Source organism: Ochlerotatus camptorhynchus, unplaced genomic scaffold (assembly GCF_037179485.1).
Source record: "Ochlerotatus camptorhynchus isolate MF236.1 unplaced genomic scaffold, CSIRO-AGI_Acam_v1.1 ptg000050l, whole genome shotgun sequence".
Taxonomy (NCBI): Eukaryota; Metazoa; Arthropoda; class Insecta; order Diptera; family Culicidae; genus Ochlerotatus; species Ochlerotatus camptorhynchus.
The window spans coordinates 1,344,489-1,368,061 of record NW_027040540.1 but is presented as its reverse complement, the minus strand read 5'-3'; the positions used below and the strand labels follow the sequence as shown (position 1 = coordinate 1,368,061).

Below are 23,573 nucleotides of genomic sequence, written 5' to 3'. Positions count from 1 at the left end.
CCTGTAAAGCACGGTAGCAGTACTCACCTTCAAATACGTGGTCGAGATCTTTATCGTCGTGGAAGTGGGCGAAAGGCCACTAGTTGCACCATTCCCGGTCGTGATGGTAAGCTGATGATGGTGCTCTGCTGCTCCTCCGCTCACCATCTTGGCAGTGTCCAATCGTCGGGAGCACGGTGGAAGCGAAATTAAATCCATATTACCGTTCCATGTAACGAACGACCCGGGTGAGCAGCTTCACTTCAATTCTAGTACATATATTCTTGTTGCCTTTGTACACTGTTTACAATTGTTCATCTACCATAGCGACCTTTGTTCGTCCCGTTGGTCTTGACCCCTTTCCGGCATCGGAGCACAAAACTTCACTGAACACTGATTTGCGATTACAGACAAAGCACTGACTGACTGCTTTTCTATTTTCCTCTTCACTTCACTGTTAACCTTTGCTGGCGGGCAGCACAATTTTTCAGCTTTGATCGCTACTACCCTTCTTTAATCCTTAGCACGTTTTCCCTAGATTATCACAGTTTATTTATCTTAGCCTTCGCTGCATAGCATTTGAGACACCTCGATGACTTCTCGGTGTACTGCAACCACCCTGAAAGATGAAACGAAATATGAACCATGTTAAACCATGAAACCTCCTTTATTCCGAACTGGAATTTATTGCAATGGAACTTTAAACATTCCAGCTCATAAATGTACATTTTTGCGGATCGGTTTCACTTCCGCCGCATGGAAATACCACACGTTATGCCGTCGCTATTTACCACTGCCAGAAAAATTAATGTAATTGCTTTTTATGACACCCTCAGTGGCACCAATTAGCTCATTTTCAAAGTTATTTTTCACTTCCACTCTATTAGGGGTAATTAGGATTTCAGCCCCCACGTGCCAACATCCAGGACGACGAGCCATGAGTTCCGGTCGTTCCACTCACTGAGAAGGTGTAGAATTCTACATGTGTAACTACCTACCACAATCATCACTCGGAAAAACGGCCCGAGCTGGACTGGCACGGACCACACCAGTTACAATGTTCAGCTGGACAAACGATTGTTGTATTCTCTAGTGAGTGAGGACAGTGTTATCTTAAATATTTGATAAGTCATTTCACGTGATACAGACAAAAGGACGAGCTTATGTTCTAGAACCTGGACCCTGTTATGTAGGGTGGACTTATGTGGTGAATCTCCAGGTGATAAACTTCCCAGCATTTAAAACCCTTTAATGAATATTTGATGCACAATCACCTGTTTGGATGAACGCTTTTCAATGTATGCCTTTTTCCATGGAGGAGGGGTTTGAACACCTTTCTAATTGGTTGTAAAATTCTCAAGGGTGTTTTTCAAACGTCAAATATTTAAGGGAAATTATAAAATAGACCATATTGATGGATCTTCTCCTTCTCCTTTCTTTCTCAACTGAGTGTTCTTTCAGCACTTCAATACTTGTAAATTGAAAGCATTAATTTATGTGGGACTATAAACATCATTGGCCCCAATGATGTAACCTAAGCTAAACATGAAAAGTACTAAAACTAAACATCAATAAGTCAATAGTCATCTCGTAGGAACATTGCTAGACAAACTAAACTGATCTAGAAAAAAATAACTAAGCCTCCGGTGAAGCAGCTGGCGAGTCAGATCAAAGTCAAATAGTGCAGAAGCCGTATTGAAGAGTCTCTGTAAACCACCGATTGCGCTGAACATGCTCTAATTAGTTGGCTGTATGGGCAGGCGCAGCATTGAATTATTCCGTAGGGCTCTGGGTTGAACATTGATGTCCATTTGCTCAAGGAGAATAGGGCAATCGGTGCGTCCTTGCAAATGTCAGCATTCAGCAATGCCCTTGCTGTATCTCTTCGGACTGACAGGGGCTCCAGGTGGATCAGTTGCAAACGACTTTGTAGCTAGGCAATCGAAAGCGATCCGTCCACGGCAGTTTACGTAGCGCATATCTCAAGAACCGTCGCTAAACAGACTCAACTCTTTCGACACCGTTGTTCTAGTGAGAAGTCCAGACAACCGAGCAGTATTCTAATATGAAGTGAGACAAGGAGCAGTACAATGATTTAAGACAGTAGATATCCGTGAAGTCTTTGGCAATCCTGAAGATAAACCCTAGAATTCTGGAAGTTTTGTCGATGGCATACGAAATATGCTGCTTGAAAGAGAGTTGTGTATCCAGAATCACACCTAGGTCCTTAATTTAGCTGACGCGCTCAATTTCAGTGCATAACATAACATACTTGAATATAATAGTCTATTTCTTGCGCGAAAAAGAGATAACCGAGCATTTGGACGGGTTAACCTCCATATGATTCAGAATACACCAATCACCGAAAGCATTCAACTGAAGCTGAAGAAAGCAACAGTCTTCAATTGAGTATTCGAAGGAAGAGTTTAAGGTCATCTGCGTACGTTAATCGTGGTCCCTCAATTGCTAGATTCACGTCGTTGAAGTAAATCAGGAAAATCAGCGGTCCCAGGCGACTACCCTGGGTTATGCCGGACGTGACAGCGAACATACGGGACTGGTGATCACCAATGACAACAGAAGATAGCGATCGGTGAGATACGACTGAAACCATAGCAAAAGGCAGTCGTGGATACCAAGCCTGTCCAGTTTTCCGATAGAAATGCGTTATTGAAGGCTGCAGATAAGTCAGTATAAATGGCATCCGTCTGAGCACGATCCTACATACTGTTATAGATGTAGGAAGTAAGGTACAGCAAGTTAGTGGCAATGGAGCGACAAGCCATGAAACCATGCTGGTCGATACTAATATACGGCTTACAGCGAGCGAGTAACGGTTCCATAACAACGAGTTCGAACAATTTAGCAACAGCGCTAAGCGAAGTAATGCCACGGTAGTTGCCAACGTCCTGTTTGCTGCCTTTCTTGTGTACTGGAAACATGTGCGCTAGCTTCCAACAGGATGGGAAAACGCCGACGTCCACGGACCATTGAAAAACGTGCAGCAGTGGAGACAACAAACTGTCCAAGTGCGTTTTGAGGAACACCGATGGAATTCCGTCAGGACCCGGATTGTACGACGACTTGAGTTTCGAGGAATCCGTACGTAGCTGGTAGCCAGTCGGGCATGATCGTCACTCAGTCTCTCGTCCGTGAAGACACTAGCAAATTTTTCAGAGAGCAGCTGACAGATATCTTGCGTAGATGAGGCCGTGTTACCATTATGTATCATAGACGACGGCAGACCAGCTTCATGGCGTTGTTCGTTGACAAACTTCCAAAACTGCTTGGGATGTGACTTAAGCTTTCTCTGCAATCCACGTCAATACTGAAGAAAGCACCGTTTTGCAACTCGTTTGTATTCGTTATTGATCCTGGCATAGTGACGTTGGTGGGATAGTGTGACTCTTTCTGGATTTCAGTCGACGAAGTTCGCTCGGATGCCATGGTGGCATTCTAAGCCTTTGTCATTTTTGCATTTACTATATTTTGTTGACGTGAATTTGAAGTGTGTTACTTTCATACAAAACATGTTTCGTTTCGACTTAGTCAATGATACCCTAGGACAGAGTTATAGAGACGATTTGTGATCTTTCATAAGAGTACCAACTTATTATATAGTACATAACAGCTGGATAATTCCTCGATGTCTACTGCATTGCTCAAGATCATCAAAACATAAAAGGTAGGTAAATCTGTATTAAAGTATTCACTCATCACTGTTGTAAGTAGTAAAAGTAGTAGAGTAGAAGTAGTAAAATTTATCCGCCAACAAAGACAACCAGAAAATTGCTACAGTTTAGGTCAATATCGCATGTAAGAACGACTTACAGTCAAGATTCCTATAGTGCGGATTCGTTCTTGCCGGATTCCTATAGTACTGATGGCACTGGATTCATTTAGTACGGTTGATACGGCATTAACGAATACACGTACCAAATGGGATTTGAGCTAATTAGGACCAAACACTGATTGTACGGGAATTTGAAGAGACAGCTTCCTGATGTCTTCCGCGATGTTACTAAGCAGATAGTTTTCCACCTTTTGGGAATAGTCAGTTTCCGGTAGAATTCTTAAGAATATTAAAATAAAAATCTGCTGTTCTATTTTTACTCCTTACGAGTTATGAGTCCGTATGGAGTTAAAATATTGTTTTAGTTTATGCCGAGACCAGTGGTAGCACGAGTACTGGAGTTCAACGTTGTTTCCTTAACATTTGATACTTTGCGCAATTACCATAGAGAAGACGCACAAACACAAACTGGCAAGCGGAAAAAATTTCATGACATTTCTAAACTGTTTACTGCAGGATACAGAACATTTGCGCACAATGAAGCAGACAAGACCAGCGGCGCGTGCGACATACATAAATTTATGTCATGTAGAATTTTGCTGATTTCTGGCTGATTATAGCATTTATCTGATATTTATTGCATGGAATTATAACATAACAACGAATACTAACCACTTAGAAGCTTTGATGTTAAAATTATGCGTAAATAAGGGAGTTAATAATTTACTGTCACACGCAAGCTTGCAGCTAAACTGTAATTTCAATAAACTGTTTGAAAAATAATGGGCTACGACATTTTTCCTATTCTCTATCTCCGTCGTTTTCTTGTAATGTAGAAATACACGACCGCCCGTGTGCTGGCTGTTTTGTTTTGCTCTGGACGATGGTTTTGCAAAAAATGTACTGTTGCCACCTCTGGCCGAGACAATGAAAAGTCATTGTTTTCGCAGTATTGATTGTAACACGCGATTTAATGGCCCAAATTTTGCATAATTTGTGCGATGATGGGTTATAGCAAATAAATTTCGTTTTCTGAGTTGTCGAGTAGGTGCATAAAAATTTAATTTTAATAAAAGTTCTACTGAGTTAATGCGCTGCAAAACGATATCTTTTACAAACGCAACCATTGCATATTCACGTCACTCTTTGAATATTTGTCTGTTTATTAGCATGCAGCGTGCTTCATATGATGGAAGAGGAAATGATGTCCAACGAAGGGCATATAATAGAAAATTATTTTGTACTGATTGCAATCTTCCTTCGTGCGTGGTTGAAAATGGAGACCATACAATGCTGCAATATTCCAGCACTGACCTCACATAGGCAATATATAGTGTTGAAGATGCTAATTTCAAATAACAGACTGTAGTGGTAATTTTTATACGATAGATGGAGTAGATGAAAGCATAGAGTTGATAGTTCCGTTAGAGTACGGCAGTGTGAAGATTGTATATAGATATTAGACAAGCGAGCTAGGACAACTTTTAAGGAATGTACAAATCGGTTTTTTCATCTCTCTTTACCAAACTCCCCCTTTGGAGAGGGATGGTGAGGGGTGTCCCCCCCCCCCCCTTGTTGGCGGTTTGTAAAATATGATTCAAGCCATTTCAGGAGTCATGCCTCAATTCCAATTTATTTTTTTTTTTTTCAATTTGAAGAGTAGCATTGGTATGTCAATTCGGTCAAATGCCTTGCTAAAGTCTGTATAGAGGGCTTCTACGTGGATTCCATTATCCATTGCATTTAATGAATAGTCTATTAATTCATGTAAGTTTGTCGAGGTCGAACGTCCTTTAAAAAGTCATGCTGCATGTCAGTAATTCTTCTTTTGGTTTGAAGAATCAATTTTTCATTTACAGTTGCCTCGAAAAGCTTTAGAATGCAAGAGATCATTGGCTATTCCACGATAAATACGTGCGTCAGCTTTCCGGCAAGATTTAAAAATAGGTACTAAAAGAGAGCTATTCCATATTTTTGGGAAGGTTCCGGATTCCAGTCACATATTAAAAAGCCAAAACAATGGAGCAGTGAGTTCCATTGCTAGACTTTTTACAAATACTGGAGGATTTCTATCAGGTTCAGGACCTTTTGAGGCGTCTAAATTCTTTACAGTCTGCAAAATATCCTGCACTTGAAGTTGATTGACGCCAATGTTCCTTGAAAATTCTGGATAAAATGCAAAATAATCGCAGTCGCGATCTTTTTCGGAAAATGTCGAATAGATTTCTTGGAAAAAAAATTGCAAAACGATTTCAATTTTTCCCGAGCTATCCCCGAGACGTTCGTCAAGATGCATTATTGATGGAAAATTATCAGATTTTAATTTTGTTTGTATGTTATTGAAGAAGTTCTTTGGACAGGACTTTATTTCAAGTTCGGTTTTGAATTAAATTCTTCAAATGCATTACTGATGGCTAAATCCAGTTGATCGCATATGTCCAAATAGATAGCCAATTTTTCACTGTTATTGTGTTTTTTATAATGTTAATGTGCATAACGCATATAAGCTTATTGCGTGCTCTCAACTTAATGTTCTAGATGCACTTCCACAGTTATTAATTGAGAGCTTTCGATGCCTGTACCATTTTTGCATTGGTATAATTGTGTGGCAAGTCCAATCATACTTCTATGCCCAGGGAAGTCGAGAAATTTTCCAACCCGAAAAATTCCTAGACCGGACCGGGAATTGAACCCAGCCACCTCCAAAATGGTCTTGCTTTGTAGCCTTTACCGACTGAGCTAAAGGAGGCCCATGTTTATGTGCTTTCTGTTTTCGAGTTTTCAAGTTTTTCATTTGTCTATTATACCAGACTGGATATTTAAAAGTTCTGAAGCGTCTTTTTTTTCTTCAAATGTTTTTCTTCCGAAATTATGTCTGATAATATTTGGTAGAAGATGTCTACAGCAGTTTCGACATTTCCTTCATTCCTTAGAATTGTTTGCCAATTAACACTGTTTAATTTACGTTTGATTTTTTCGTAGTCTGCTAATTTGTATTCAAAAATTTCCTCGTATTCGCAGTCGTTGGGTCTTTGGTATTCGTGCACAAATAGAGAATATACAATTGTTGTGTGAAACGCTTCGTTTTTCCACAATGGGTTTAATGATTCGGTCACACAGAAAGCAATTTTGTTGGCTCTTAATGTGATTGATTTGGTTCAATCCTAAATTATCAGATTATCGAAAACGAACTGCAATGTTTCATTATCCCCAACGACGCGAGTAAGATACTTTTATTTTCATAGTCCAGAATGAAGTCGGCATGGCTTTGGTTGAAGTCTCCATAGATGTGAACTTTCACCTCAGGAGGAAGTTGAGATATAAATTGTTCAGCATTTTGGAAGAATTTTTCATGAGTGTTTTTATGAGCATGGTTGGGTGGAAAATACACTGCAGCGAACATGTGTGTTTCACCTGCTATCAGGGTTACTTCCACTCACTTGCTATAAAAAAATGTTTTTCTGAATTATGAAATCATTAGATGTTATAATGATATTTAGTACTTGTAAGTTACAAGAAGAGATCGTTAGGTATGTGTTTGACTCATAAAACCTGTCAATATTGCTTTCAGTGCGTCGCAATCAGTGATTTTACGACTCGTGAGCACTCACTCTGAGTGAACGCTCACGAATCATATATCGTTACATCATCTAATGATTTTATAATTCAGAAAAACAATTTTTTATAGCAAGTGAGTGGAAGCAACCCTGCCTGTTATGTGAGATTTCACCCAAATATGCTCAAATTCATTACATTTTGCTGTAGAGATGATTTCTGAGTTAAAATTCGCCGAAAGAGCTATGAGGACTCCTCCGCCTGACTTCTTCTGAGACGCATGAAAATTCCTGTCGTCTCTGAATACATTAAATGCACTTCCAAAGATTTCTTCACATCGAACGCTTTCATCCCAGCTTGTTTCGGTTGCCAGAATCACCGAAAAGGATGAGCATAATAAATGTTTATATATTTCCTTCATTTTGGCTGGCATGCGAAAAGCTGAAACTGCATGAAACTGATGCCTGAGCTCCCCGGTTTTTTTAGAAACCACTCATAGACATCTGATCAGAATCAATTTGGAGTTGTGTTTGGAATATGGACTCTGGAGACTACGAGATGGTCCAACGGAAGATCCGGAACATCCGTAATAGTGGTCAATTCATGAAACTGATCCTAGAGGTCCGCGGTTTTATCAAAACCACTCATAGACGTCTTATCACAATAAATTCGAAGTTTTGACCAGAAAAAGGAAACTGGGGATCACGGGATGGTCAACTAAAAGATCAGGAACATGCGTAAAAGTGGTCAATTCATGAAACTGATCCTAGAGCCCGCAATTTTTTTTCTAAACCACTCATCGACGTCTTATCACAATACATTCAGTGTTTTGACCAGAACAGATCCGGAACATCCGTAAAAGTGGTCAATTCATTAAACTTCTCCTAGAGCTCCGTGATTTTTTTTAGAAACCGCTCATAGACATCTTATCACAATTAATTCGGAGTTGTGTTCGGAATATGGACTCTGGAGACTACGGAATGGTCCTCCAGAAGATCCGGAACATCCGTTAAAGTGGCGGAAAGAGTGCGAGGAAGGAGTCAACATCGAACCAGGAACGGAAATTAGTGCGGATTTATCTCCCTCGGAAAGCAAGAAAAACCCGGAAAAGGCGGAATCATGTCAGAATCGACCAAGGACGATCTACGGAAGGAAATTGCCGGTGAAGTGCGGAATGAAGTACAAATCGTATAAGGAATTCCAAAAGAAGCAATCAATGGCGGCAGATCAGCGAAACATGGTGAGCCCGGGCCAATTGTTCACACTTAGAAATAACTACTTTTACACGAGACGTAATCCATACTGGACGTAAATCATAGAACGTAAACAAACATTTCATGTAAAATTAAGTATTCTCAAACCGAAACATCAGCTAGTCGACGAAGAGAACGTTTGATTGAATTGATTTTCACGTTTCTTTCAACTTATTTCTATGTCAAAAGGCCCGCTTACATGTGTCGGTCTCAGGGAACCGAAATTTACATGACTTTTTAGTAGCGTGTTCTTTATAAATTAAATATCAAAATTCAACTCAATATTGTGTATTCCTTGTAACCCCCACTGACCGTCCCTACTAGCACGCTTGTCTTTAATCGGTTGTGGAAACTTCTATACGACTTATTTCAGTCATAAACAAGTTGCTGCAACTTATTGTAGTGGAAGTGTGCTACTCGGGGTCAGTATTATTATGGAAGAAACCCAGGTAACAAATTGATGCTTAACAAGTGTTCTTTCAACGATTTTAATTCAGGCTTAGTTTGAATAATTGTTGTACATAGACCGAATTAACCTTTGTTCAGCTTTTAAACATCTAAATCTGGTGATTTTAATCAGCCCAAAGCTTAACAGCAATCTAAATTATAAGCTTTTCAAGGCATTAACCAACAGTCTTTTCCAACCCTTGTTCAGCCTTCATTCTTTATTAAAAAAAAATATAATGGAAGACCGCTTCTCATATCTTATATTTTTTATGAGACTGCTTTAGAAAACACTAACTGACTAATTGGTTTTACATATTTATATTGTTATTATATGTCTAAAAATTACCTTTACATTTCGGGATTCGAACCGGCAGTCGCTGATTCACAGGCGTCAACTATACCCACTCGACCACATAAGCATATTTGAGGCAGAAGGTATGATCATTAAGATGAAGCACGTCAAAATTAAGTTGAATAATAGCAACCGGAAGAGTATTATACAGCAATGCAGAATTGTAAACAATACATTGTGACAGTAAAACATTCCTCTCATTTCAAGTGCAGTAAACACAATGTGGACACAAGTGCGCGATGTATTTCGATGCTTTAGAGCTATAATTAAATTCTATTTTTGAAATGCGGTATGAAAATTAAGTGCAATATAAAGTGGTGAACATACAAAACACAGGAATACTAATGTCAATACTTCCGACGTCGTCATAGTCCACTTCTAGGTGGAGCTATTCTTAAAAAGCTCTTCTTCCTTGTCTCTACTGCTGGTGCTGTATGGGATTAGAAAGGTAGGCAGTGAATATAGAATAACTAAAATGTCAGAAATGCAAGAAGTGAGACTGACGACATTTAACAATATTTTACAATAAATTCATATTATTCTATCAGGCTATCAGAATATTTGTAGCGCATTGCTGGTTTGCGGAGTAGTATTAAGCTTAAATAAGTCTTGTTCAGTCTTTATATCAGCTAACTTACTGAAGTTGAATTACGGGGATACAATTCGCTTCATGCACTACTAATCAACTGTATATTCAGCCTGGTGTTAATCAGCTTCGTACACCTTAAATCAACCACTAATCAACTTTTGTTCTTACAATTCAGCTTGAATTGTTACTTGGGAATCTCTCTACAATGCCGCATTTATGGTCATTGTAGACAGCTTTAGTCCGGGAGTTAGAACGTGATAGCTCTTTTGCAGATCCAGCAACCCATTTCAGAATGGCTGGAGAGTCACGCCCATTTCGAGGTTACTTTCACTCACAATAAGCCCCACATGTATACATCACCGTTATCAAATGGATATTGGAAACGAATTGGTATTTAGTTTAATGTTGTTGTTTAATTTATAAATAATAATAGGCTCGGTCTCACCATGTTCCGCTGGTCTGCCGCCATTTTTTGCTTCTTTTGGAATCCCTTGTACTTTTTCTCTAACGCTTCGTACTTCATCCCGCACTTCACCGGCGATTTCCTTACGTAGATCGTCCTTGGTTGGTTCTAACATGATTCCGCCTTTTCTGTTTTTTTTTTCTTGTTTTCCGAAAGAGGTAAATCCGCATTAATTTCCGTACCTGTTTTTTTTTTTTTTTGTATTATAGTCACTTTAAGGTGATACGGCACGTCATGTAACAATGGCTGTCCCCACAATCATTAAATAAACGTGTTTTGGTATGCGTACGAAAGACATCTTCGTACAAAATCGTAAATTACTAATTACATACCTTAAAAAATGGGCCAAAATTGTATGAATAAGATCTGGATACATATTTGTACACTTTCTCACCAAAATATTACCAGTTCATTCACGTATTCACAATATTTGCATGGAAAAGTACGATCAGTCGATTTTGTTCTACTCTGGGCATGTAATTTAACTAACTGTTTTCACTAGCTTCCACTTTTCAGAACCACACTAAAAACAATTACGACACGTGCTTCTACAAGCACTTTCAATTTAATTCACTTTTAAAGACGATATTTACTTAAATGATATGATTTGCATCGTTAAAAACGCGAGCCGCGAATAATTTTGTAAGCTGAAATTGTTTTGTTTACCTTTTTTCTACACACCACATTACGAAAGTGTGTGTACAAATCATCTATCATCGTATCCAGTGTTGTCAATTAAATTGAAACAAAGTGTTTAAAAACAAGGTTTTTATTGCTTTTTAAGGTTCTTCAACTGTGTTCAATTTAGAAACCATCACTAATAAATATTAAAACAATATCTTATTTCGTTTTTTCAGAAAAGAAATTGAAGTAAATAAACCTACAAATCTTCTATAGAGAACCTTTTTGTCATTCTGGTTGCACTGGTCGAAGCCATCAGCTGATATTAAAAAGGCGGGAAAAGAATGATGCAAAAACATAAACATACACGATAAGGAAAAACGTACCTAGCGGCCAGTTCACATTTACCTACTTTTTACTTTGAGTATAATCACGATCATATTCACCTACTATTGGGTATAACTGACTTACTTTTGGGTAGAAAGCAAATTTCAATTCCATAAGATTTGAACACAAGTGAATGAAAACTACTTTGATTCACTTTACCTACTTTTGGCTTCCTGTAATAAAGTGGCGAGATGTGTGAGTATAACTTACTTTTTGGTACTTTTTTCTTACCATGTACCTGTAGGTTTGAGTGCTGGAATCATTTTTGGACCGGTCGTGTGTAACCAAAGTGTACAAAGTGTGGCTTTGAATTAATCAACTACTATGATTACTTGACTTGGTTGGTCTTGGTGGCTAGGCGTATGATATTTTGTCTGTCCTTGGGAGGTGGTAGATCGTTAATTTTGGCATATTGAATAGGAATGTAGTAATGGAGTCAATAATGGATGATAAATAGACATTCGACTTATTGATAACGAACTCTAGCAGCTATGTTTACGGTAGTTGCGACAGTGCATGATGTACACCCACACCCCTACAGCATCAATGATAATCATTTCACTGACACATAGAAACGAGAGAAAAAAAAGCAAAAAAAGCGTGACGTATCGTATCACCTTAACGCTCTTGGGTCATTCGTGACTTGTCCGGGGGTGAGAGTTGAACTCGTGACTTTGGCATGACAGGTATGGATCTAAACCACTACGCCGGGGTCGCCCCCTCCATGGTTCGATATTTACTCTTCCTCGCTGGTTGGTGTGGTCGATTTCATGTCTACCATCTGTTACTGTATTGCCATGGTTATCTGGCATAAGACTCACGTCTAAAATCGCTGGACCACCGAGCACTCGGAATGAGTCATTGAATCAATGTAGAGTTTAGTATGAGATGGTGTTATATGCAAAGTACGAAAAGAGAATGAATGGAATACGAAAGGGATTAGTTTCAAAAAATGATAGTTTCATCAGATTCCCCAACTAACCATACTGAAGCAAAGTAAGTAAATACAAGCTATATTGCGACTAAATGGTTACTTGGGTACTCATATGGCCGTCAGAATGGTTCATCGGTTGCGACGTGTAGTATTCCTAAAAGTGATGCGTTATATTTTTCAATGTTTTGTTTTTATCCTAACGTTACCTCAATGTAATTTCACAGACAAACAGACACAACACATTGTACATTTATCATTGTAAACACTACCGCCATCTGTAGTATACACTGTGATGGGCAATGCACTCAACAGAAGGATGAAGTGTGTAACCGTAAAATGCAAGGAAATTGATTATGTGCGCCACAAGTGGCGGTACTATCAACTAAGAAACATTTAAATTGACCGTTAAAAGCGATTTAGATGAACATCGTAAGCATGTTATGTCTGCTTGTCTGTGATCATACCTTCACTATCGTAACTCCGGGTAATCCGCGAAAGTGCTTGCATTTTTCTCAGGCACTTTTGATCTAACTCCAATCACTCTCTCATACTCGAAATGTGCCACGACGAAATTGGCACAACGACGCCCTATACGCTCTCTGACTAAAGCGTAGGGAGTTTCTTAATAATTTGCTGCAGTGTTGTTAAAGTGATTTGTACGTCAATGTTTTTTTTTTTTTTTTTTTTTTTTTCTTTGGTTTGTTTTTTCCGTCGATCTTGTTTTCCGTGCTGAGCACCAATGCTACCGACGTGCCAGGAAGGCAGCTCCCACACCTGGACCCTACCTATCGACCCATCAACTCATGAACCGGGGACCAACGGCTTTACTTCCCATCCGAAGGAAGGCGTGATCAGAGATGTTATGCCTCAGAACATCCCGGCGGCGCCGACTGGGATTGAACCCAGGCCTGCTGGGGTGAGAGGTAATCACGCTTACCACTACACCACCGGCGCCGTTATACGTCAATGTTAGAAAATTTATTATTGAAATGTACACCGAGTGAAACCGGTTCCCTTTATTCTTCAGTAGCTAAACCCATTTATCACAGTTCAAATCCGCCGAGTTTTAGTCAGTCAGAGTTAGTCGAGGTACCGTTAAGGAAACTAAGATAAATTATATTCCAAATTGGATTGAATGTTTGATTTTATTTTCAAAGTGATTTTAACATTATTTGTTCATTTATAGTCCAGACCCACTACAAAGACTACAACGTATCTGATTGTTGCGGGAATTGTAAACAAGTCATCGCACTGAAATGTAAGAACAATCACAATAAATGATTTCGTTCTCTTGTAACAATTCTCAATAAATTTTAGCTTGAAGCTACTGTTAAAGTTGCTCATAAAATGTTTCGTTACTGCCAGGAAAACTACCCGAACACACATGTTTCAAAACTCACCCGGGATAACTGTACGCTTTAGTTCTGCTATAAACAGTCGATTTATGTGTTTCTGCAAATGTCTAGTATAAGAATTTAATTCGTTTGTCTTTTGTATCTCTTTATTAGTTTTTGTTTGTCTTGTCCCCCGTCTCGATGAGTCTCATCGTCGCCCATTGGTCACCATACCCGGAACCCCAGACGAGTCTAGAACCACACTACCGTTCATACTGGCGACATAGCTCTCATGAAACAACGAAACCCTACCCCAAGCTCCTCTCCTTTTCCTATCCTTCGACAATGTACCCCTCTAACCTCGGGTATGCCGCGAGTATTCGGCCCAACTCCTACTAGACATAGAATTAAGTCAATTTTGTTACAAACAGAGAACAATGACTTATTGGCTCCGTAAAGCTAACGCGATTGAGCCATTCAAATAAATGAACCTGAAAAAAAACTTTACGCTATTTCAGTATTAGTGAAGCATAGTTGTTACAGTGGTTCGATATAGCGAGTTTGCTCTACCAAGCTTAATCGATTTTAAATCAGGCCCTGATAATTCTCCCAAAATTTGAGCCCATATGGAAGATAACACATGCTGCATTGGCTCTTTGAAGTTTATATGGAGATTACTATGGGAAAAGTGAACTTTTTCAACTTATCGTTATAGCTCTTCACTGCAATGATTTACGGAAAAGTTTGCTAGCCGTACTAAATAATGTAAAAAATTTCACAGCAGCAACCTGCAACTTTGCTGACGATTACATTCGAATTGAACGTTAGGATAATTAGTTATTTATTAATTAGAAAGATGACATTCTACTGACATGCTCCATAAACTGCTCCGCAGGCAACATTGGTGTGCTTGTACACTCTTAGCTACGATTACCTAAAATTATCGGTAAAAAGTTATCGGTATTTTTTACCGATAAAAATCGTTACTTTTTACTTTAAATAGGCTATTTTTTACTATAAATTAGGTAATATTGACCATATTGGTAATCCATGATTACCGATAATTTAGGTATGTGCACTTTCTTCGATTATCGGTAATTTCTACCGATATTTAGGTATTCTTTACTATAGCGGCGCCGGTGGTTTAATGGTAAGCGTGATTGTCTCTCACCCCAGCAGGCCTGGGTTCAATCCCAGTCGGCGCCGCCGGGATGTTCTGAGGCATAACATCTCTGATCACGCCTTCCTTCGGATGGGAAGTAAAGCCGTTGGTCCCCGGTTCATGAGTTGATGGGTCGATAGGTAGGGTGGGAGCTGCCTTCCTGGCGTCGGTAGCATTGGTTCTCAGCACGAAAAACAAGATCGACGGAAAACAAATCCAAGGAAAAAAAAGGTATTCTTTACCGACTTTAAGGTATGTGCACTTAGCGTGTAGAGAAAAATAGGGCAAAAAAATCCAAGCTACTATGTCATTTGTGCATGATGCAGTGTTGCCTGAAAGCAGTAAATTAATCATATCAGAGAGTTATCGGTTTCGAAATCAATCATTAACTAATAACCTTGAAGTCTAATAAAAAAATTACCTTGAGCAAAGTTGTTGTGGATACAATTTCACATAATAGAAGATAGCAAGCTTTTTCTTCTTCTTCTCCTTCTTTTTCGCATTTCAAGCCTATTGCATATCGCATATTAGCTTATTGCGTGCTCTCAACTTAGTATTCTAGATGCACTTCCACAGTTATTAATTGAGAGCTTTCGATGCCTGTACCATTTTTGCATCGGTATAATTGTGTGGCAAGTCCCATCATGCTTATATGCCCAGGGAAGTCGAGAAATTTTCCAACCCGAAAATTCCTAGACCGTACCGGGAATTGAACCCAGCCACCTCCAGCATGGTCTTGCTTTGTAGTTGCACCTTTACCGACTGAGCTAAGGGAGGCCCCGATATCAAGCTTCTCTGTCAATTATAATTCCAAAGTGCTAGGACCTTGAGAACCAAAAAATCATTTTCCCCAGAAGAATGATTAGGACCTGATTTAGAATCGATTGAGCCTGGTGGATCCAAAGCGATATTTGGAACCCCTAATAGCTATGTTATTAATTAAAATTCAATGAAAAGTTTAACAAGTAGAGTACACGTACCAGCCTTGGCTATAGTTTCCTATTATGATGTGTACCAATCATGACCTGTGGAATTCCCATATTTCCACCCCAGTCCGACCAGTGCTTAAATCAAACTTCACCAATTTCTTTCTACAGCAGCTTTATTTTTTTTTTTCATTCTGAAGAATTGTACCCGGTTTTGATTAATCAAGAACACAACATGTGATCAATGCCATCGCCTATGAGCCCTATCATCAGTCTCAAATTAAAGCATAATGACTGTAATAAACCATCATTTCCAAGTAAAACTTTTCCCACCCCTACGACCTAAAACGCAAACTCAGCATGGCACTCAATTTTCCACAATCCTGCGTGACTCTGAATCAACACAGTTGTCACGAACGTCCCTCGTTTTAAAGCAAATATCGATTCCAGATAAAGAGCTCAGTCTCCGCACTTGAACAACTTAATGTATTACTACATACCCAACCGACATCTCACACTAAATTGCTGTCTGCAAGTCATAATTCTTGATGATGATGTTTGTTGGTAGTCACGCACCAGCGCGGTTTAAGTTCAATGAATCCTGTGTGCTCGTTCCGAAAAAGATCAATTTCGTGGATTTCATGTAACGGAGGTCGCAGACTTGAGCCGGATTGTGAGGAAGGTTCCTATTTCGTCCTTCCAGGTGGATGGTATTTGAATCCACGGTCAAATATGTGAAAAGCTGGCATTTTTTGGGCCACTGGAGAATGAGAAACATTTCAAGGAAAGGTGACGTTTTGATGCTGTTGGATTTACAGGTCACCTCGTTTGTACGCAATGTAGGATAACAATAAACTCGGAAGGTTGAATTTCGTTTTGTAAAGGGTAAAAGTGTACAGTGCTCAATTTAGTAGAAGTTTGATTTTAAAACTCCCCTTTGAGAGATAGTTAAATCATGGAATTATTGACACGTTGTTTCTATAATTCAACCCGAGCATAAGGTCCGAAGAAACATTGATCGATTATCTTCATCGACTTTCTTAACATGTGTGTCGTGGTAGATAATAGTTTCTTCAATCGAACTGCATGCTGAAAATAGCAGAAAAAGTTTTGACATGGTCGTGGGGTTCCAAAGAGAAAATCTACGAAGAGAATCTGTCAATGTAACTTAGAAACAAATCCATTATTTGACTTGAATTCTTCCTTCGAGTGCTCCAAGATTCAGGACCTACATGTATCATTGTTGATCAATTCTCTTCATCGATTTTATATTTTTTTAAATAGCACGACTGAAATTGCATTTACCATCGAGTTTTTTTGTTTCAGGTACAAGCTAGAAACATTTCCTGTCGGCCAGAGCTACAAACATAACCAGAGATGGCAGGTCCTTTTCTCGTGTTACGCGAGTTTACTTCTGAATTTACACCGCGTTTTCACATAATTCTTTTTGGATTTTCTTTAGGAGTTATCAATTAACAACTGTGGATGTACTCAAAGAACACTATGTTGAGGGCGATGATAAATCTACAATTTTGATGAAATAATCGTGAAGAAGAAGACAGTGCTACTTCCAGTAGTCCATTACGCTTGTTAATCTTGAAAATTTACTTAGAGAGGCTAGAGAGGCAACTCGCTATTTTTATATTTTTCTTTTTATGGAAGTCATAATGGGCTTCTCGGCATTAACAGAATGGTAGGAGAGAATAGCCCATAATGCACTCCTTGGAAAAAAAATGCATCGAGCGGTTTTTCGTTGCATTCCCATTATTAATTCTGGGATTATATGTGCCGAAATGCTAGATTAAGAACTGAACTATCAATGCATTTTGAATACACGAATTTATAAAAAGAAAGCTATGGAAAACCGCGTGGGCCATTTTTCCCCAGAAGTTCGTTTTGCGTCCTACCCTACTCCAGTAATTTGCAGGAATATGTTCAAAATGTTTTCCGCGGATTTCAAATCTAATTATCCGCGTCAAATTCTAAATAAACATTCAACCATCAAAGAAAAGTTTGCATCACGCGAGAATTTAATATTCTAAAAAGCATCGTCGTCAGCCGCATGCTACTTGGCACGAGCACAGATAGCATGCCTTCAAAAGGAGTGCCATTTCGTGCGGAAAATTCAAACCATGACGTCATACTACGGAACCATGCCTGGAATATTTTCGAGGACCAAAGCGGCAAAAATATGAGAAAAGCTGTGAACCGTTTACGATCAGATGGTCGTCGTCATGTATCTCGCGTTCGCTATATCGGTAGGCACCAGTAGCTATGTGTCTGCACTGGTGGGACTGATGGTATACATACAGACGGCGTGTGAAGGAATTACTCCCGAACTTTGATGCACTGGCACGTCTTTTAATATTGAAATAGAATTTTCCACACGGCTCAAACCCATCGAAAATTTCACAAATTACCTGTTCGGTCACGAAATAAAAAACTTTAACACTAATCAGCACAAGTATGTCGTTGAAAATCAGGCACAGTGCTTAAAAAACATTGTCCATTTTTAAGGCTGCAACAAAAACGAAAAGCACAACACAAGGCACGATTTTTCACCATCTGCGTTATGCAGCCAAACCGCTTTATAAAAGTTTAATGTCTTCTGAAGTCAACTGGAGAAAAAAAGTTCCGCAGAGTATTTTTTCCTCAAAGTGTCCTCCACTAACCTTAGGAATAGTTTTCACAGTTTCATATTTGTTTCCCTCTCAAAAACAACCCAAACTTTCACTGATATCGAAATGTTTTCCGCTCAATGCCATTTCGACAGCCCCGGAACATCTCACTCCACCAATCCCTACATTCCAGCTGTTCGTCATTCACCTACTGTTCTTCATTCCACAGGCACTCTATTTCTGAAATTATATAGGTCACTATACTAAACTTGCTCCCGTGCATAGAACGTGATACACCGATATAGGCCAGTATTTTCCCATTCACATCCACGCCACACCGGTTTCGTTCACCATCGTCGGCATCGCCGGCACCACTATTGTTGAGTTTTACTCTCCCCCACAACATTATCACACGGCACACGACCAATACCTCCCACTGCACTTTTCCCCCGTTCACCTTCTCGCTGTTTCCATCTTCATCAACACACAAACCTAATATTAACAAACTTTCCAACCGTCCTGATGGAGCCGCTACTGGTGCCGCCGTCGTCGTCGTTGCTGATGAAGTTCAGCCTTCCAGCCGCAGCGAGAAAACGAGCGCGATCAGGCTTCCTTCACCAGCAAAGACCGTACCATGAATGAGGCGACGTTTCATGCCCACCGATGGAGACCATTGCCGCCCTTCGATGAACCCCCTTCCCCGTCCCTTACTCAACATCCGTATCGATTTCGGCCAAGTGTCACCTCTCTCACTGCCACACTGGTTTGAGTTGGTGAGTCCTGGTGCCGAGGGCCACGTGTATTACTTCGCCACAGTTAGTCCTTTTTGCCTCCGGTGATGTTGGCTTTGTGTGCCGCGACGCGACTTGGTGCGCTATATGTGATGAGAAACCCCTTTGTTACATACACAATGAAGTAGGAATCACCGTCACTACCGTTCGTGACGAGCAGTGTGTTTCAGCAGGTTCCAGAATCAGAACGCACCACCACGAGGACGACAAAGAAGGACGACGAAATATGGTTAATAAATAATTCAATGATAGATTTTTTCCCCCCTGCTCTCCTCAATCAAACAGCGTGCGGGCTTAGTCACTCCTGTGGCACGACACTGGCAGTGCTGTCAGGATTAATTCATAAAAAAGCAAGCGTGCTAAGATTCAATCAACGACAGACATCCCTAAAGAGTCCCGGAATCGAAAAGGCCTGTAACGCCGTACCTTATTTGACTAGGCTATCGGAGGCTCCAAACAAATCAATCAATTTTTGTATATTACACTTGTTAATATTTGGTAGCCTTAATCTTCTTCTTCTATACATATAAAAATGAATTTCTGTCTGTCTGTCTGACCCTTATAGACTCGGAAACTACTGAACCGATCGGCGTGAAAATTTGTATGCAGGGTTTTTTGGGGCAGGGAAAGGTTCTTATGATGGTTCGGGACCCCTCCCCCCTCTGTAAAGGGGGGCTCCCATACAAATGAAACAGAAATTTCAGCATAACTCGAGAACTAATCAAGCAAATGGAACCAAATTTGGCATGTGGAGGTCATAGAGGGTAGCCCCTTAGATAAGAGGGGGGAGGGCTACGTACAATATAGCATGTTTATTTTAATTGGCGCATAAACTCAAGCTAATATTGAATCCCGAGCAAGGCCGGGCACACTCAGCTAGTGTCTTATAAAGCTAAACGGAGCCGAGGGACTATTGGTAATTTATAAAACAAGAATTAGGATTTTAAGATGACCAAAAAATGACCCTACCCCAAAAGTGTACACGTGAAAAAATCCATTCTGGAATTCGTCAACCTCAAGTCACGATTTTCGGAACAAATCGATTATCGCTTTACGAATGTACACCATGAATACAGATCATGAATTCGGAAACCTTGTTCCGCAAAATTAAAGTAACGCCTGCGTCAGCGTACCTCGCTCACCGGTAACGGCAACACAACACTACGTGAACTCTATTCTGAAAATCATGATTTAAAGGGCGAACACGAAATTATTGCGACACATTCAACAGGGCATAAATTTTTTACCATTGGGTAAAAATCAACCAAATTTTGCACACTTTCTCATTGATGTGTATTGTGTACATGCTGTCAAACTCGAAGTCGTGTTTTTCGATTCAACGAAAATGGAGGTGAACCAACGCGAGTTGAGAGAACAAATTCTTTCCAAACACCTGGAATTTCCTGACCTGTCGCACCGGCAGTTGGGAAAAATGTTGAACATTCACCATTCAACCGTCTCCAGAGTGTTGAAGTGGTTCCAGGAGCGGTTGACGTTGAACCACGGCAAAGGAGCTGGAAGAAAACCGGGACCGGAGAACAAAAAGACGGAGGGAAAGGTGAAGCGGATGATTAAAGCAAATCCCAACGTCTCAAGCCGTGATCTGGCTAAAAAGATCGGCATGTCGCAGAGCTACGTCCAGAATGCAAAGAAGAGAGCTGGACTACATACATACAAGGTACAGAACTTCCCAAACCGCGATGAGCGGCAACAATCGACGGCTAAAACTCGGGCACGGAAGCTCTACGAGAAGATGCTGACAAAATATGGCTGCTGTGTGATGGACGACGAAACGTATACAAAAGCCGATTTTAAGCAAATTCCGGGGTTGGAGTTTTTCACCGGCAAGAGCAAGTTCGATGTGGACGACAAATTTAAAAAGAAGAAAATGTCGAAGTTCGCCTCCAAATATCTCATTTGGCAGGCCATCTGCTCTTGCGGACTGAGGAGTGAGCCTTTCGTGACAAAGGGCACAGTAAATGGCGAGATCTACAAATCTGAGTGCCTCGAGAAGCGCCTTTTGCCGTTCTTGTAGCAGCACGACGAAGCTCCGCTATTTTGGCCAGATTTGGCATCATGCCACTATTCTAAAAGTGTCCTGGAGTGGTAAGAGGCCAATTCTGTCCATTTTGTTCCAAACGACATGAATCCGCCAAACTGTCCGGAGCTGCGCCCGGTGGAGCAGTACTGGGCAATAATGAAGCGGGAACTTCGGAAGAGCAAGAAGACAGTCAAAGACGAGAAGGACATGTTAAGAAAATGGAAAAAAACTGAGAAACTGGTACCGGATGACACTGTAAAGACTTTGATGGAGCGAAAATGCGTGCAATTTTACACTCAAGGCTCCATCGATTAACTTTCTTTTGATTTTTGAAGTAAATATATGTATAAAACTACCCTAAAATTTTGGTTTGATTCTAAACATTATAAGAAAATTGGCATGACATTTTCGGTGTCGCAATAATTTTGTGTTCGCCCTTTAGTTCTGGAAAACGTCACTATAGTTCAGAAGCTGTTCTTGATATTATGATTCTGTTCATGAACGTGGGAACATAGTTTTTAAGTGTAAAATTTATTTATTATGACTGTGAATAATTTCCTTGATCTGTTTATACATTGTTAATGAATTTCTGCTCTAATATAAGAGTTTGTACTTGTGTGTACGATGTCTAAGCAGGTGGAAAAGCTGGCCAGGATTTAGGAAAGCGAAAGACAAGGTAGTTTCCCATTTGGCTCGCACTTAACATCAGACCTCAAAGTATGGTAGAGTTAGAGTATATCAACTTTTGAAAACTGTACGGCTATTTATGTCGGCAATCGTCTACTCCGTCTCTGTTCTGGAGTATCTGCTAGCTGCACAGCAAAAAAATAATTTTTATATCACATAAAAGTAGATGCACTTCAATTGTGTCAAAAATAAATTATCATTAATACAGTGCATGAACTGATATTACGATGCTTTTACTGCATTTGTTCATTTGTGTGGCCATAAAAATTCCATGAACTTTTCGACATGATTGAAGTGCATCCTCTTGGATGTAATATTAAAATTTATTTTTTGCTGTGTGAGGTACTCAAGTTGATGTAATATTAAAATTTATTTTTTGCTGTGTGAGGTACTCAAGTTGATTGGATCTGAAGGTGAAACTTACGTCTGTCGCAGTAAATCTTGCCGGTCTGGGAGAAAGAATTTTCCAATCTGATTAAGTTGACGGACACCACTGTTGTGCATTGCTGCTATCCGGAAATACTTGTCAGCTGATACATACAACTTGATGGATTGGACGGTGGAATCTGTTACCATTGGCCCGAATAAGATGTTTAATCTTCTGCTAGCAGTACAATAACAGAAACAAATTGTTTTGCTTGCGTTATTGAAAATGACAATGTTCACAAATTCTGGATCCAAATCACGTTTAGGGGTTTATAGCATCGCGATATCATAATTTTGGTTTCTATATTGTATTGCGTAACGGAGTTACGGTGGTGGAGAACAGACATGAACTAAGTTCATTGATTTGGGATCCTGTTCATGAAAATGTTAATTAACATATCACGTTTTCGGGAATCAAGTCATGATTTTGAACCAACTGAGAGTTCTAATTTTCATGAATTTTTGTTCACGAATATAAGAACACAACTCGATATTTTATAATTCGATAATTTGTATAACTCTATAGATGCTGCGGATTCCTTCATTTTTCCATTAGTAGTAATGTTAACCCGAATGAAATTTGAATGAAAACTCAAACGGATTTCTAAAGTTGATTCCCAAGGTATTCTGAGGAGGAAGCCAAGAAAGTTCAAAGAATAATTTCAAAGGAATTCTGTAAATATTTTCAAGATGTTTCACGGAAAAAAATAATTCGTAGCATCATTCCACAGGAATTTTCGGAGAATAGTAGGAGTACAGCAGCAGTACAGGAAAAGCAGGATTACAATTAAAGGGTGATACGGTCAAAATTTGGTCAAGGGAAAACGCGTGTAAATCGGTGAAATCGTTTATTTAAAAAATCAAATTAAATTTCTTTTTCAAGTTCAATTAGTATAAAATTCAGGAAAAAATATTCAGTTAGGCTTCCGCTTTTCCAAATCCGAATTGCCGGGCCTTACGCTTGACCCCTGCCATCAGATTTTGTACAGCCACCTTGTCCACTTTCTTCGCCGCAGAAAGCCAGTTTGCCTTGAACTGCTGCTCGCCCTTAGCAGTTTTTTGGTCTTCTTTAGGTTCCGCTTGACAATAGCCCAGTATTTCTCAATTGGGCGGAGCTCTGGCGTGTTGGGAGGGTTCTTGTCCTTGGGAACCACCTGCACGTTGTTGGCGGCGTACCACTCCATGGCCTTTTTACCGTAATGGCAAGATGCCAAA

The 23,573-nt window shown here is 39.8% G+C and overlaps 1 protein-coding gene across 2 annotated transcripts in view; it reads right to left on the bottom strand.

Moving 5' to 3' along the window:
* The window catches only part of Kua, a 42,347-nt gene extending 19,980 nt beyond the window's left edge, over window positions 1-22,367 (bottom strand). Inside the window, exons 1-2 of one of the 2 annotated variants that reach the window (XM_065239104.1) lie at window positions 22,357-22,367; window positions 28-598 (exon numbers count right to left, since the gene is read on the bottom strand). In XM_065239104.1, coding sequence (XP_065095176.1) covers window positions 28-198 — 171 coding nt within the window. In that variant the 5' untranslated portion in view covers window positions 199-598; window positions 22,357-22,367. Of the gene's footprint in view, window positions 1-27; window positions 599-18,928; window positions 19,031-22,356 lie in introns of those variants that run through there. The other variant, XM_065239105.1, reaches the window with a different exon arrangement.
* Window positions 22,368-23,573: the final 1,206 nt, after the last annotated feature.